The sequence below is a fragment of the Chiloscyllium plagiosum genome, unplaced genomic scaffold (genome assembly GCF_037043375.1).
Source record: "Chiloscyllium plagiosum isolate Xiang-an unplaced genomic scaffold, Cpla_swu_hap1 HiC_scaffold_1, whole genome shotgun sequence".
Lineage (NCBI taxonomy): Eukaryota > Metazoa > Chordata > Chondrichthyes > Orectolobiformes > Hemiscylliidae > Chiloscyllium > Chiloscyllium plagiosum.
The window spans coordinates 117,840,513-117,857,764 of NW_028270139.1; the positions used below are offsets into that span (position 1 = coordinate 117,840,513).

Here is a 17,252-nt window from a genome sequence, read left to right on the forward strand (position 1 = left end):
ATAATTATGGCTGATCATTCAACTTCCTATTATGTTTCCACTTTCTCCTGATACCTCTTGATTGATCTTTAGTCCTTTTAGCTCTAAGAACTATATCTACCTCCTTCTTGAAAGCATTCAGTGTTTTGGACTGAATTCACCACTCTGGAGAAGTTTCTTTTCAGGGAATGATAGTAGGTACTTGCATTCAGATTGAAGACCAAGTTCGTGAGGAGTTAAAATATGGCCAAGATTTCTCCAAACTGAAACCAAAGGGAGAATCCTCAGGAAAACTTCTACTGCAGAAGAGAGAAACAAATTGAAAATAAAAGAAATTGAGAGGGAAAAAATGAACTACCCGAAAACTCTTGGGAACTGTACAAGATTTTGAATTGGTTTCTAGAAAGTGAATTTATGCTTAAAAGATCAAATAATATAAACAAAGTTGGGGTTTTGGTTGTCAGTGAAAGTAGAAAGTGGTTAATTCTACTCATTGGTTTAAATTATAAGTTGTCGACAAAAGTAAAATATTGTTTAATTTTGGGTGTTAATTCTTTAACCATTAATAAAGTAAAATTTAATTTCAAAAGTGAAATCCTGACACATCACCCTTTTAGCTAATAACTTTGCATTAAACTGTTATTAGTCTCTACGGAGATTGGAAGAGCATCATTATTTCATAAACGTTAATTAATTGTATTAATCATCTGTGATCCTGTTTTCTTTGGTTGAGGAAGCAATACTGCCCAAACAACAGAACCCTGTGTACTTCTTCAAATCTTTTAAAGTTCAATGTTTTCACTTGTGGTTGAGGCCAGAGCCTAGGATCCATAACAATAAGATAGTCAATAATAAATCCAATAGGAAATGAGAAATTCATTTACCTGGAAAGTAGTTGCCAGAAAAATTGATTGAGGTAACTTACATGGGTGCATTCACAGCAAACATGGATAAGGTTCTGAAGAAGAAAGGAATCAAATGATCTGTTGTTGTGGTCAAATGAAGAGAGTGGAAGGAGTCTGACAGGAAAGATTAAAACTGCCAAGGACATGAAGGCAGAATGAGTCTGTCTGTTTAATTTGCCCTGCAACTGATTCAAATCCAATACACTATATCTTTTCATTGTGACAGAAAGTAACAGATCTCAAATGTTTTTGCTCCACAGATTCAGCTGAACCTGCTGAATATTTATTGCTTTTTTATATTTAAATATTTATTATAAATATATATATTTATATCCTGAGGATAGCTGTCCAAAACTGAAAGCAATACTCCAGATGACTCTGTACAACTGAATTATCACTTCCTGACTTTAGAATATCAGCACACTTGAGATAAAGACTTTTAGTCTCTTTAATTACTTTTTGTACCTATATGGTAATTTTAGTGACACATGTTCATGAACAACAAAACCTCTGTGTTCTTCAGTAGCGCCTTCATCATACATTAATATTCTGAATCATCTTCATCAAATCCAAAATAAATAACATCAAATTATATCAAAGCGAACTCCATCTGCCATACTTTCACCTGATGACTCCCTCTTACGTTTGTCTGACTCAATTTTTATAAATGTTACTGATCCCAGTTTAATTAGATGACTCTCATTGTCATTGACTATAAGCTGTTCAGTCACACAATGCACAAAAATTGCTTTCTTTGCTACGTAGCATAATAAGTATCATGATTGAAAAATATTAAAGAAGCAAAGCCTTGCATAAGATAATAAATGTTTTACATGCATATTTGTTTGCATTTTTAACTGCTCGACACAATTAACACTTGTAGTTGTGTTTGTTTCTTATAATGCTGGTGTCAGCACTCTGTGAATATTGCAACATTCAGAGGTATAGACTGTTCAAGGAGTCTAGGAGAAAGTGAGGACTGTAGATGCTGGAGATCAGAGTCAATAAATGTGGTACTGGAAAAGCACAGCTAATCAGGCAGCATCCGAGGAGCACGGGAGTCGACATTTCAAGCATTCCTTATGAAGAGCTTGTGCTCAAAATGTCGACTATCCTGCTCCTCGGTTGCTACCTGACCGGCTGTGCTTTTCCAGTTCAAGGACACTGTGTGATAAGTATTAGTTAAAGGCACAGAGCCTGTTGACAAGAGTACCAGTAGGTGACTCAAGACAGTTTGGGAATCATTGAAGAGAAGTTAAAACGCTTTGTTCCCTCTAAGCTGCACGTGGCAATCAGCAATGACACATCAATTGCAGCATTGACTCCAAGTTCTGGAAGTTAGTGCTGTGCATGGTTCTCAGAGACCAGTGCAGCTGGAAAGAAAACTAGAGAGAACACTATTCAAAGCTGAGCAGGGAGTGTGGTTAGAAAGAAGACCGTGATGTGACAAAGAAACAAACTCCATGTTAGGTTGAACTACTGTTAGCTGTGCTGCTAAAGGTAACTGAACTATGTGGGTCTGTGTAGTTGAGATTCAGTAAAGTGCTAAAGTAGTTGAATAGCTCCATGTAATGATGTCTCACAGAAGTCCTATTAGCTCAAAGGTCTCTAAAGTGGCTGGTATACAATAGTATAACAGTGATTGGGCTTGAAAGTCATAAACAAAGTATTTGTTTTGTGCAACAGAACTGATTAGAGCTCAGAAAACACATCCAAACAGCTATACTAGCTTGATGAAGCTTGTGCAAGACAGGAGTTGTGCTTATGCTGGACGTAGTTTCCAATAATCAAGGAAATGTAGTCACAGGAAAGAAAAGTGGACTACCCAGATGATGGAGTGGCACGCAAGGGAATCCAAGGCTAGGTCATTCTAAGTGAATAATCCTATTCCTATGTGAAGATTTAATCAGATTTGGTGACCCACAGTGTCATTAACATCTAGGGGATTGCTAAGAAATTTGTGATATGTGTTTAAATCGCACTTGGAATTTACTGTATCTGTGGAGAGTTCAGCCACTGTTTGTTTGCTATGCTTATTTCCCCACAGGTTGAGTTTGGGATTTTAGAATATAAATCATACCTTTCTTTGCCCAGTTGTTCAATTAAGTTTCGTTTGTAATAAAGTAGCTTTTCTTTGTTGATGGAAGAAACCTGGTTGAATTGTTTCTTATATAAACCAGATACAGCTTAAACCCTACATAAATGGCTGTAACACCAGCCTGGGATGCTGGCTAAATTTAAAATTTGTTTTGATCAGTGGAGGATTGGGACTAAAATGGAAATGATACATTCCTGCAACCTTGATCATAATATTACTTACTTTTTCCAGGTAAAATGGCAAAAAGATGACTTGGACAATAATATCAACTTCTGTTCCGTCTCTTCAGATGGACGGGTTGTTTCTTGGGCTTTAATTAAGGCAAGTGCTTTCCTACAGATTTTTATTTTGTTGATGCTTACATTGTCAATTATTATCAGTTTAACATCATCTACCAAATCCGAACAAATTAGAAATTGGCAATCGGGACAGGATTATTAACACTATAAGTTGATAGCATTATTAAAATGTTACGTCGCTATTTATTATAAAGAAATCACTAAAAGTATGACAACCCAAAATCTGAAACAAAACATAAATTTTAGGAATATGCAATAGTTCACACCAAATAAACCAGTCAGCCAGTTGTCATTGATGGGAAGTTATTTGAAATCATTAACAGATATAAAATATTTTTTAATTTGTAAAGGAATGGGTTAAGGAGTTTAAAAACATATTGATTCCAATTTTCCTGGAGTTAGCAACTCCTTTCTGTATCCAGAAGGTTGTGCCTGAGTTTCGGATACATATCACTTTGGCCAATGGGAGAATGTAGTGACTCATTACCTGGAAAAATCAAACTCAATGCAGACTTCAAACTGATCCTTTTGTGCCATAACAAGGACCTTAACTCACAGTGAAGGCGTTACAAACTTTTACAGAAGTTGGAAAAGCTCTTCCATGTGGCTATGGTGTGCAGAACTGTCAAGTGATTTTGGGTATGCTGATTCTGAAAATTTCAACATATAAAGAAGCAGGCAGCTGCATGGAGGCATCTTCTCACAGGTTTCCAGGGGTTGTGTGGCGTCATCAAAGCTTCAGTAGCCCAGGAACAGAACCTCTGGCACCAAATTATGTGCTAGCAGCTTCAATTATATTGCTCGAGGGTTACCCTTTCTATTCTGTGAGACTGTCTGTTTGTCCCATTTAAAAATGTGTGTAATGATTGACCTTCCAAGAGCACCTCCATTTTGAGGAACATGCACAATCTTGCTGCCTTAGCAGCACCCACGTGGTAGCATTGCGGAGACTCCAAAGTTGCCATTTCTCTGGTTAGACTAGCTGTTGTCCTTAATGGGCTCCCTCTTATTTGTACTAATTCATAGTTGCCTCTTCCTAACAATGTTGGAGAGTGTTACCTTCCTCAAGTGGAAAGTTGACCCAGATGCTCCAACTGGGCAAAATCTCATCCATAGGGTAGAAGAGCCTGAGAAAAAAAATTAGAATACAACCAGTGTTTTCCCACATTAATATGGCAAGAGTTTAGTTTAGAAAACACAGTTATTAAAGTGACTCAAGAATATTCTTCCTGTTTCCAGGATGAAATTGTTTATACAGATATTATCAAACTTACAATGGATGGGATTTGCAAGGATGCACTGGAAAATTTGCAATTGCAAATTATGGGTAAGTCATAACTTTGTCATCTATCAAACAATTAATTGCTGACAAAACAGCCATTGATTACATTTTCCTTCAAAGACATAAGTCTTTACACAGTACTGTTCTACGACAATTGCAAATTTAACTAAAAACTGAAACCTAATGCATTATTTACTTTGTTCACTTGGGGAAAAAAAGTCTCCCGATGTAAATAAATTGCAATTATAAGACAAAAACTACACTTTTCACTTTTTTGTTCAATAAACCATGGATTCAGAAAACCTCTTATGTTAATCATTAAATTCCTACAGACAGAGAGAGACATATACATGCGTATCCCACATACTACTAATTAAAAATGCAATCTCTAAAATAAATCATCTTAAAATATAAAAAAGACACAGAACTTACATCACAAAACACTGCCTTTATTTTACAGAACTTTATTTTTCCAGATGATACTAACTTTTTCAAAGTTTATTTACAGTGGTTTCAGAAATTTCAGGCCACTACCATGCCTCAGTGTTAGCAATGGCATCTGTCCTCGAATTTATTTAGCATTACATGGTTGGTCTATGGAATAAGCCATTCACCGTACCATATATAAGGATCTGAATTATTATTGACTTCATTGTGCCAGTAATACAGTTCACCATAAAAAAAATCCAGCACTTTTTTGTTTCTTTCTATTGAACTGACAGGATTTAAATTAATTAGAAAACATTATTGCATTAGAAGAGATTTGCTATAAGGTTCACTTAACCAATCTGGAGTGAGGGGTTATCTAATAAGGAAAGGTTGAATAGATTGGGCTTGTATCCATTGAAGTTTAGAAGAATGAGTAGTGTTGAAAATATATGAGTTGAGACTTAACTCTCTAAGCTCTAACTGTGAGGGTGTTCGGTGACACCCTCAAACTGTAGTGATAATGTTGGAGAAGGCATTAACCAGGAAATAGAGAAGCAAGCACTAAAGGTATAACTGTATTCATGAACAACTTTAATCGGCGTCTAGATTCAGGAAGTGAAACCAGTAACAATAGCATAGAGGATGATTTCCCAGAATGTGTACAGGATGGTTTGCTGGGTCAATACATTGAAGAACCAACAAAAGACCAGGCTACCCTCGACTGGGTATTATTGACGGGCATGCTGTGCAAAGTCCCTTCAGTAAGAGTTACTATAATATGATCGACTTCTTCATTAAAATGGAGAGTGATGTAGTTAATTCTGATACAAAGTCCCTGGATTTCAATAAAGGAAAATATGATGGTATGAGGCGTGAGCAAGCTATGATAAATTGGCAAACATTTAAATATGGAGGATCTGCAATAATTGTTCATTTCTGCCTGGCACAAATATAAATTTGGATAGGTGGCCTGACCATGTCTAACAAGGGAATTTGGGCATAGTATTAGCATACAATTTCGCTGAAAAGAGGAGCAGCAGACTTGAGGATTGACAGCAGTTTAGATTTCAGCGAAGGAGAATAAAGGGATTGATTAAGAGGGAGAAATATAATATGATCTTTAGCTTGTATGGCATAAAACAAGCTGATTGTAAAAGCTTCTGTAGGGATGTGAAAAAAAAAGTTAGTTAAAACAAATGTAAATCCCTTACATATAGAACTAGAGCAAGTTATAGTAGGGAACATAGAAATGGCAGACCAATTAAAATACATATTTTAGTCTGTCCTCAAAAAGGACACAAATATGTTGGGAGATGCATGATCCATTAAGAGAGAATTGATGGGTGAGTGGTTTTTTTGCTCAACTATTAATCCAGAGAGCCGGGTAATGTTCTACATACACAGATTTGAATCCCACCATGCCAGATGGTGGAATTTTAATTCAATTAAATCCTCCAATCAAAAATCTAATGATGACCATTTAACCATTTGCAATTACTGGAAAATCTATCTGGTTCACAAATGTCCTTTAGGGAAGGAAACTGCCATCCTTACCTGGTCTAGCCTCCACATGATTCCAGATCCACAGCAATATAGTTGATTGTTAACTGCTCGCTGGGCAATTAGGGATAGACAATAAATGCAGCAACACCCCCATCTTGTGAATGAATTAAGAATTTTAAAAAACTGAAAGGTATCAGTATTAGTAGGGAAATGGTGTTTGGAAAATTAATGGGATTAAAGTGGTCTTAATGGACTTGTTGGTGGTCATCTTTCAAGATTCTGTCCAAAACTAAAGGGCATAGGTTTAGGGTGAAAGGGGAAAGATAGTATGGCAGGGGGGTGGGAACCTGAGCTGTGTACCAGAGATGAGAGTTGATGTAGATGAGGCAATAGCAAGAGGTAGACCAGCTAGTGGGAAGGATTTTCCTGGGAAGGAACCAAGGGATCAGTTAAAGTGTGTTTGCTTTAACGCAAGGAGTATCAGAAATAAAAGTGATGAACTTAGAGCATGGATTAGTACCTGGTGCTATGATGTTGTGGCCACATCAGAGACATGGGTTTCTCAGGGGCAGGAATGGTTGCTGGATGTTCCAGGGTTTAGAGCATTTAAAAAGAATAGGGAGGGGGGAAAAAGAGGAGGGGGTGTAGCACTACTAATCAGAGAGGGTATCACAGATACAGAAGCTTCCATTGTCGAGGAAGATCTGCCTACCCAGTCAGTATGGGTAGAAATTAGGAACAGCAAGGGAGCAGTTACCCCGTTAGGGGTTTACTACAGGCCCCCCAATAGCAGCAGGGAGATGGAAGAAAGCATAGGTCGGCAGATTTGGAAAAGTGTGGACGTAGTAGGGTTGTTGTAATGGGTGACTTTAACTTTCCCAATATTAATTGGAACCTCCTTTGAGCAGAAGATTTGAATGGAGCTGTTTTTGTAAGGTGTGTTCAGGAGGGTTTCCTAACTCAGTACGTTGACAGGCCGACGAGGGGAGAGGCCATTCTAGACTTGGTGCTTGGAAACGAGCCGGGGCAGGTATCAGATCTTGTGGTGGGAGAGCATTTTGGTGATAGTGACCACAACTGCCTCACATTCTATATAGCTATGGAGAAGGAGAGGATTAGGCAAAATGGGAGGATATTTAATTGGGGAAGAGGAAACTATGATGCGATTAGACATGAGTTAGGAAGCATGGATTGGGAGCAATTGTTCCATGGTAAAGACACTATAGACATGTGGAGACTGTTTAAGGAACAGTTGTTGCAAGTGATGGATAAATATGTCCCTCTGAGACAGGCAAGAAGTGGTAAGATAAAGGAACCTTGGATGACGAGAGCGGTGGAGCTTCTCGTCAAAAGGAAAAAGGTAGCTCACATAAGGTGGAGGAAGCTAGGGTCAAGCTCAGCTCCAGAGGATTACAGGCAGGCGAGGAAGGAGCTCAAAAATGGTCTGAGGAGAGCCAGGAGGGGGCACAAGAAAGGCTTGGCAGAACTGATTAGGGTGAACACAAAGGCATTTTACACTTGTATGAGGAATAAGAGAATGGTCAAAGAAAGAGTAGGGCCGATCAGGGATATCATAGGGAATTTGTGTGTGGAGTGTGAGGAGGTAGGGGAAGCCCTAAATGAGTTTTTTTGTTTCTGTCTTTACGAAAGAAATGAACTTTGTAGTGAATGAAACCTTTGAAGAGCAGGTGTGCATGCTGGAATGGATAGAGATAGAGGAAGCTGATGTGCTGAAAATTTTGTCAAACATTAAGATTGACAAGTCGCCAGGCCCGGACCAGATTTGTCCTCGGCTGCTTTGGGAAACGAGAAATGCAATTGCTTCACCACTTGCGAAGATCTTTGCATCCTTGCTCTCCACTGGAGTCGTACCTGAAGACTGGAGAGAGGCAAATGTAATTCCTATCTTCAAGAAAGGAAATAGGGAAATCCCCGGCATCTGGAAGAGCATGCTTGATTAAATGCAGTCAATACGGCTTTGTGAGGGGCAGGTCATGCCTCACAAACCTTATCGAGTTCTTTGAGGATGTGACTAGAAAAGTTGATGAAGGTCGAGCTGTGGATGTGGTGTATATCGACTTCAGCAAGGCATTTGATAAGGTTCCCCATGGTACGCTCATTCAAAAGGTCAGGAGGAATGGGATACAGGGGAACTTAGCTGTCTGGATACAGATTTGGCTGGCCAACAGAAGACAGCGATCAAAGGTTGTGAGAAGATTTGTAGCTCGGGTGCTCGTTGCTGTGGTTCTGTTCGCCGAGCTGGAAGTTTTTGTTGCGAACGTTTCGTCCCCTGTCTACTGAAACTGACAGCTGAAACTGACAACCGGAAGCGGCAGGGACAGGCCACTATAAATGCCGGAGGAAACACCACAGAAGCGCTTCACAGGAGGCTCCCAAGCACTGAGGATGTCACCTAGACAGAGGACGAAACGTTTGCAACAAAAACTTCCAGCTCGGCGAACAGAACCACAGCAGAAGACAGCGAGTAGTAGTGGAAGGAAAATATTCTGCCTGGAAGTCTGTGGTGAGTGGTGTTCCACAGGGCTCTGTCCTTGGGCCTCTACTGTTTGTAATTTTTTTTAATGACTTGGATGAGGGGATTGAAGGATGGGTCAGCAAGTTTGCAGACGACACAAAGGTTGGAGGTGTCGTTGACAGTATAGAGGGCTATTGTAGGCTGCAGCGGGACATTGACAGGATGCAGAGATGGGCTGAGAGGTGGCAGATGGAATTCAACCTGGATAAATGCGAGGTGATGCATTTTGGAAGGTCGAATTTGAAAGCTGAGTGCAGGATTAAGGATAGGATTCTTGGCACTGTGGAGGAACAGAGGGATCTTGGTGTGCAGGTACATAGATCCCTTAAAATGGCCACCCAAGTGGACAGGGTTGTTAAGAAAGCATATGGTGTTTTGGCTTTCATTAACAGGGGGATTGAGTTTAAGAGTCGTGAGATCTTGTTGCAGCTCTATAAAACTTTGGTTAGACCGCACTTGGAATACTGCGTCCAATTCTGGTCGCCCTATTATAGGAAGATGTGGATGCTTTGTAGAGGGTTCAGAGGAGGTTTACCAGGATGCTGCCTGGACTGAAGGGCTTATCTTATGAAGAGAGGTTGACTGAGCTCGGACTTTTTTCATTGGAGAAAAGGAGGAGGAGAGGGGACATAATTGAGGTGTACAAGAGGCATAGTTAGAGTCAATAGCTAGAGACTATTTCCCAGGGCAGAAATGACTAACACAAGGGGTCATAGTTTTAAGCTGGTTGGAGGAAAGTATAGAGGGGATGTCAGAGGCGGGTTCTTTACACAGAGAGTTGTGAGGGCATGGAATGCAATGCCAGCAGCAGTTGTGGAAGCGAGGTCATTGGGGATATTTAAGAGACTACTGGATATGCATATGGTCACAGAAATTTGAGGGTGCATAATGAGGATCAGTGGTCGGCACCATGTCGTGGGCTCAAGTGCCTGCTCTGTGCTGTACTGTTCTATGTTCTATATAAAAGGGACTTAAGGGGCAATGTTTTCACACAGATAGTGCTGCGTGTATGGAATGTTATGCAGAGGAAGTGGTGACGGCTGGTACAATTACAGCATTAAAAGGCACCTGAATGAGCATATGAATAGGAAGATTTAAGAGGGATATGGGCCAAGTGTTGGCAAATGGGACTAGATTAGCTTAGGACACCTGGTCGGCATGATGAAGTTGGACCGAAAGGTCTGTTTCCATGCTGTACGTCTCTATGACTCTATGACTCTATTATGATGTGGCACCCACAACTGCATATAGCACCTCAGCTGAAGTATCTTGTACAAATTCAAAATCACCTCCCTGTTTTTAGGTTCTATGCTCCCTTTAATAAAATGAAGAACCCTGTCTGTTTTATTAACTGTTCTCTCTACCTCTCCTGTCACTTCAATGATTTGTGTACTTGTACACTCAGGTCCCTCTGCTCCTGTACCTGCTTTAGAATCATGCCTCAATTTTTGTTCTTACAGTAGGGATCAAGAGATATTTGAAGAAAACATGAACAGGTATTGAGTTGGTTGATCAGCCATGGCCCACTCCTGCCCCTATTTTCTGTGTTTCTATGACTCTCTGCTGCCACCTAAAAGAAAGCTCACTGGATCAAGTTCCAATTAGTTAGTTCCAAACTATGTTCTTGGTGCATCATGTGCCTCAGTGATGATGTTCCACTTCACCAGAAGCTGCCAGCCATTTGGAGGAAAGGAGCTCCTGCTTCTTAAAGATTCAGATAGTCTTCGGGAGAATTTAACAGTAAAAATGTCAACTCCTTTCAGGTTTGCCAACATGGGTGTCATGGGAAAGAGGTGTCAAAGACAATGACATGGTGACTTTCACACCACTCCCTTATTCCTACATCCCTGTTTCTAATTGCTCCTGGGACAAGTGGAACCACCCCTGCAACCCAGCATGCCAGTTGCTCTGTTTCCTCAATTGGGAAAGCAACCACTTTTTGTATCTGCCAAAAATGCAAGTAATCAGGCCAGTGGAAACATTGATGTTTTTAAATTACCATTAATTGGCCCCGGTGGACTTTCTTTATCGACATTTAATTGCTCAGGTGGTGAGAAGGCTGTGGGTATCTCTCCAAATTAGGCCAACTTGTCCAATTATTTGCCCTTCACACCATCTTCCTTGCCAGACCCAAGGTTTTGAAAATTGCAGCCATAAGCTCCTGAGAGATCTTGACAGGGTGAAAGCTGAAAGGATATTTCCCTTTGTGTAAAAGACCAGAAATAGGTGATGTGATTTAAAATGAAAGATTCTCTCACTAAAGACTGAGTTGAGGGAAGTTCGAACTCCCGAATGAATCTATTGTCAGAAGGCAACATCGTGAATATATCTAAAGCTAAATTAAATAGATTATTAATGAACAGATGAATCAAAGGTTTTAAGGGATAGACAGGGAAGTGGAGTTAAGACCACAATCATTCTATCATAACATATTAACATATCGTGGAACATGTTTAAGGGGCCAAACAGCCTACTGTTGCTCATAATTTATATGTTTATATGACATTCATTTTCAGACATACCAATAAGAACAAGGGTTTGGCAAAATCCTCTAAACTTTCAAATCTGAACCCTTCACATTTTATGTATTCATAGGATGTGGAACTTCCTTTGACTTCCATAAACAGAAGGACAATTTGTTTCTAGTAGGCACAGAAGAAGGAAAAATACACAAGGTAGGATCACAATAAATAATGTTTCCAGATTGCTAAAAAAAACCCAACAGAAATGTTGAGATGTATTGCAATATGTTAGTCATATAGATCAAATCAAAACATATCAATACATATGCTTTTCCACAGTCTCTATTCCATCTCCTTCAATACTGTAGTACATAGATCATCACATCTTAGGTATTTGTCTCATATGAGGCCCGATTCATTTCTCCAGTGATACTTTTTATAAAAAAACTAATTTCTTTTAGTCCCTCATGCTCAGTAGTCACTTGGATCTCCAATATCTTTTCAAGATTTCTTGTATCGTCTTCTGTGAAGACAGAAACAAAGCAATTACTTAACCTCTGCATTTCTCTTTTGCCGTTTTAAATTATACTGCCACTGCCTGTAATGGACTCACTTTTGGCTTTGCTAATCTTTTCCTTTTTAGATACTTGTAGAAGCCTTAACAGTCTATGTTTCTTGCAAGTTTATTTGCATATACTATAGTATTCTTCTTTAACAAATTTCTTCAGTGTCATTTGCTGAATTATAAAATGCATTTTTAAATTTTCTTTGTTCGCCACATTGACTCATTTTTCACATTAGGTTTTGGTGTCTGAGAGGAATTGTATGTTTGTTGTAAACCATGTATTAAGTCTTCATATACCAACTACTTCCTGTGTACCTTTATACATTTTCAATGTATTTTTCTCAGCTACTGCAGCCAACCTGCCCTCTTATACTTTCGTAGCTCCCTTTGTTTAGATTTAACACCCTAACTTTGAATTGAACTGCATCTTTTTCAAATGTCATGGAAAATTAAATTATTTTGTGGTCACTCTTCACTAAATATTCTTTTACAAGATTAATAGCACTTTCTCAATGCCAAACTCTTTGGTGTCAGATTTCCTCGACCTCAGGAGGCCTGGGGCTGTGAATTGAACTAAAGTGGACTTTGTCTTAATTTGTCTCAGTTTTTTTCTTTTTTATATATATAATTTCTGTCTTTTAAAATGGCGCCAGAGTATGGTGACTTAAGACATTTTTCACTGTATTTTAGAATCATAGAATCACTAGTGTGAAAGCAAGCCAATCGGCCCATCGAGTCCACACGGACCCCTCCAAAGAAACAGCAAGTGTGCATATGCAGTAAGATCTGGGCGACAGTCAGGTTAGAGCTGACAAATGACAAGTAACATTTAAACTATACAAGTGCCAGACAACGACCATCTTCAACAAGAAAGAAGCTAGTGACCTCCACTTGACTTAATGACATCACCATCACTGTCAAAATCTTGGGAAACTGAACTCTGGATCAACCTTGTAAATACTATGGGTGCAAATTCAGTTCACAGTGAATCCTGTGGTAACACAATTCTTACCTCTCCAATGCCTATCTACCATCTACAAGGTACTAGTCAGAAATGCGATGGAATATTTTCCACTTATCTGTATGTATGTTGTTTTTAGAACACACAACAAGGGTTGACATCATCCAGAAAAAAAAATCAGCTCACTTAATTGGCTTTCCATCCACCTTCAACATTCACTACTTTCACCACTGACAGACAGCAGCAATGGTGTGTACTATGTACAAAATGGACTGCAGTAACTTACCCAGGCTCCTTAAACAGCTCCTTCCAAACTCATAACATCTACCACCCAGAAGGACAAGAATAGCAAATGCGTGTAAACACCATTTACAGCAAATATCCCTCAAGCGACACAACATCCTGACTTGGAATTACATCACTGTCCCTATCATTGAGTCAAAATCCTGCAACTCTCCCGACCAGTATTTTGAGGGTACCCATATTTCAAAGTCTGCAGCAGCTCAAAAAGACAGCTAAGAGATACCAATAAGATTAGAACATATAAACTTGGAACAGGTAGCTAACTGGATAGTCAGCTGGCTACAAAATAGAAAACAAAGAATAATAGTTGCAGTCAGTTATAGGGAAGCCATGTGATGGATTTTGTGTGACTTATACATATTTTAATGTCACTTATTTTAAAGTTAGATTCTTAAATTTTGAACGACTCATATATTGCTTGTGTGTTGGAAAGTGTTTAATGATTAATTTAAGAGTATTTCTGCAACAAAAGTGATAAAATAATTTGGGAGAGATAATCTTGAAGAATGAATGGGTTTTTGTTTATAATGGGAAGATTTAGAGTGCATCTGATAGGGCTGCAGAATAGGACTCACTGGGTAGCTCTTTTCAAGAGCAGGTACAGACACGATGGGTCAAATGGTTTCCTTCTATGATTCTTTAACTCCTCATCATGATCGAACAGGAGCAGATAAGGAAGGTTAAAGTCATAAAACCTCAATTGCAGCTCCATTCAGCAACACTGAGACAACGTATCTGGACAGTGTTAAGGACAATTGAAGTATATATGTTTGTAGACATCTTGGACATTCTTACCACTGGCCAAGACCGAATTCACCAAACCCTTATGGTAACCGGTGTGCACTGGCTGCCCCAGATTGAAAAAAATTCACACACAGGAATTTTCTAGCAATCAAAATGAAGTTTTTCTATTGGAACATCAGGGCTGCCCCAAAAGTAATGGCACACTGCCATCATTGTCCATCAATGTTACACCTTTCTCTGGAAATATTTAATTAGAAATCCTTTCTTTTCACTGCTGTTAAGTTGAATGTGTTACAATAAATGCAGGTTTGTTTTACTGAAGGAAACCTGGTCTCAATTGCTTTTGGCCTGAGTAACAGTCAGTCCGAGTCGAAAAAGGTGCTGCTGGAAAAGCACAGCAGGTCAGGCAGCATCCTAGGAGCAGGAACATTCCTGATGAAGGGCTGATGCCCAAAGCTGTGACTCTCCTGCTGCTCACTTTCTCCTGACAGTCAGTCAGGCAATTTGATCATATTAATAGTCTCATTGGAATTTTATACATTTATTATAGATTTTGTAATGGCTTATGGAACAATGGGGCACAATTATCTTCCCTATAAAACATGATGCAAGTAACTCATTCTAAGCATTGACATCTGCTCAAGTATATCACTATCTGAGCAATATGTCTGTCACTTGAACTAATACCTATTTTATTCTGTCATCAGTATCAATGTTGCTCCAAAGTAACAAAACCAACTGAAACATTTATGCAGGTGAAGCAGTACAGAAGCACTTAAAAACTCTAATGAGCGAGCTATCTGATAACTCCTAGTCACCCAGAGATGTAAAGTGTCCACAGCGCCAGGTCTGCCTGGAGAGCTTCCATAATCAGTACCTGTGAAGAAATTTTCGATGACTCCGACAGGTGATATCAACAATAGCTAAATGAGTATGATCTGTACCTTTTTTGCCTCAATATGCCAGCTGCCCACTGGGAAATCTACAGAACTTTTTGGGAACTTGTTCAACTTCCATCACCTGCAGGCAAGTCCAAGATCACCACGACCTGTCATTGAAGTACAATATGCAAACAGTACTTGCATCTGTGCACACTCAGGCTGAGGCCCAAGCCATTGTCAACATCTTCACTAAGGTGTATTTGAGCAAAGCTTTTACACTAAATGTTGTAAGGCAAAGTTCTGAACCAACCTACCCCTGCCACACCAAATTGTGCATACCACTGTTTATCAAAATCCATAGTGAGGCTTTTGACAACTTAGAACACTTTTCATACCCTGGGGAACTACTGACACCAAGGGCAGACATCGATAGGTTCAATGCTGTCTTGGGAATACTAGCTGCACTCATGGTGCCAGTGCAACTTTTAATTATTTGACGAAGATGTTGTTTGAAGATCAGGACCTCAAACCCAACACCAAGCTGCTTCCACAGGTTTCTGCAGACTCATTGGCAACATCAATGTCAGTATTTTCTCTCAACCCAGCATTCCCAGCACCAAAGAACTGGCCATGCTCAATCAGCTTCACTGAACAAACCATACTGTTCTCATGCCTGATATGAGACTCTCAAAGCAAGTACTGTTCTCGGAGATATAACATGGCAAGCAAGCCCCAGGAGGGAAGATGACATGCTTCAAGGACTCCATCAAAGCCTCCTTGAAAAGAGCAACATTCCACCGACACCTGGGAAACCATGGCCCAAAATGGAGTGAAAGCATCTAGATAGGAACCTTGCAGTATCGATAGAGGAATGAGCTTGTAGCAACCTGGGCATCCCACACTTCCCTTCTCACAGTCACTGTTCCACTCCATGATCATGCATTAGAGTCTTCAGTCAACGGAAAGTTCACCTCTAGTATGGACTGCCAATAAAGAAGGTAATCCTCATCTGACATTCAAGGTAGACCTGCATAGTGACTCCCATGCTTCCCTAAAAATTGACATCTGAGAAACATGGGAACATAGGAATTAGGAGTGGGAGTCGACAATTTAGCCCTTCAACCTCACATGCAGATTGAAGGTAAAAATATCCAAAGGGAATAAAAAATTACTCCAAATCACTTCCATCACAGTGAAGGCACACTCTTAGAACAATTCCTGTAATTAAACAATGGGTTGTCTTTAAAGGGGAGATATTTCAGATAGTCAAAGTACTTTCCCACAAGATAAAAAATAGGACAAGCAAAGCTAAAGGTCCTGGTCTACAGAAGAAATAAGAGAAAAAATGAAACTGATAAAGGCTGCACATGATAGCATAGTCACTAAATAAGAACTACTGTGAATATTGAAATTCAGAGAGGAAATGAACAACAAAATAGGTGCAGAAATCAGAGTATGAAAAAAGGCTGGCAGACAATAAATATATGTTAGACATATCAGTAGTGAAAGGATGGAAAAGTAAGGAGTAGGACCAATCAGGGACTCAAAAGAGGCAGAGGACATACCCAATGTCCCTAATGAGGACAGCCACATGATATAGCCCTGGCTATCAGCTGGCTGTGTAAGCATGATGCTGAAAAAAGAAATATAAAAGGAGTAGGCCATTTGGCCACGAGCCTGCTCCACCATTCAGTAGATCATGGCTGATCCAAGCCGACTCTCTTCACATCCACTTTCCTGTCCTATCCCCATATTGTAGGATTCCCCGACTGATCAAGAATCTGGGTCAACCTTAAATATATGCAAGGGCTCTCCCCCAATAGTTGGCTGTGGCAAGACATTCCATGTACTCACAATCCTCTGAAAGAAATTCCTCCTTGTCTCAATCTTAAATTGGTGTCCCTTAATCTGAGCTGGAAATGTGTTGCTGGAAAAGCGCAGCAGGTCAGGCAGCATCCAGGGAACAGGAGAATCGACGTTTCGGACATAAGCCCTTCTTCAGGAATGAGGAAAGTTTGTCCAGCAGGCTAAGATAAAAGGTAGGGAGGAGGGACTTGGGGGAGGGGCGTCGGAAATGTGATAGGTGGAAAGAGGTCAAGGTGAGGGTGATAGGTCAGACTGGGGTGGGGGCAGAGAGGTCGGGAAGAAGATCTCAGGTTAGGAAGGCAGTGCTGAATTTGATGGATTTGACTGAGACAGGGTGGGGGGAGGGGAAATGAGGAAACTGGTGAAATCCGAGTTCATCCCTTGTGGTTGGAGGGTTCCTAGCCGGAAGATGAGGCGTTCTTCCTCCAACCGTCGTTTT

The 17,252-nt window shown here is 39.9% G+C and overlaps 1 protein-coding gene across 3 annotated transcripts in view; it reads left to right on the forward strand.

The window, feature by feature from the left end:
• The window catches only part of dnai1.2 (dynein, axonemal, intermediate chain 1, paralog 2), a 294,979-nt gene that overhangs the window by 156,736 nt on the left and 120,991 nt on the right, over positions 1–17,252 (forward strand). For all 3 annotated transcript variants that reach the window (XR_015757982.1, XM_087990134.1, XM_043683992.2), the window contains 3 exons: positions 3,214–3,303; positions 4,521–4,608; positions 11,627–11,706. Coding sequence is in view for 2 of the 3 variants with exons in the window: in XM_087990134.1 (XP_087846260.1) it covers positions 3,214–3,303; positions 4,521–4,608; positions 11,627–11,706 (258 nt within the window). In the remaining variant the exon portion in view is untranslated. The remainder of the gene's footprint in view (positions 1–3,213; positions 3,304–4,520; positions 4,609–11,626; positions 11,707–17,252) is intronic.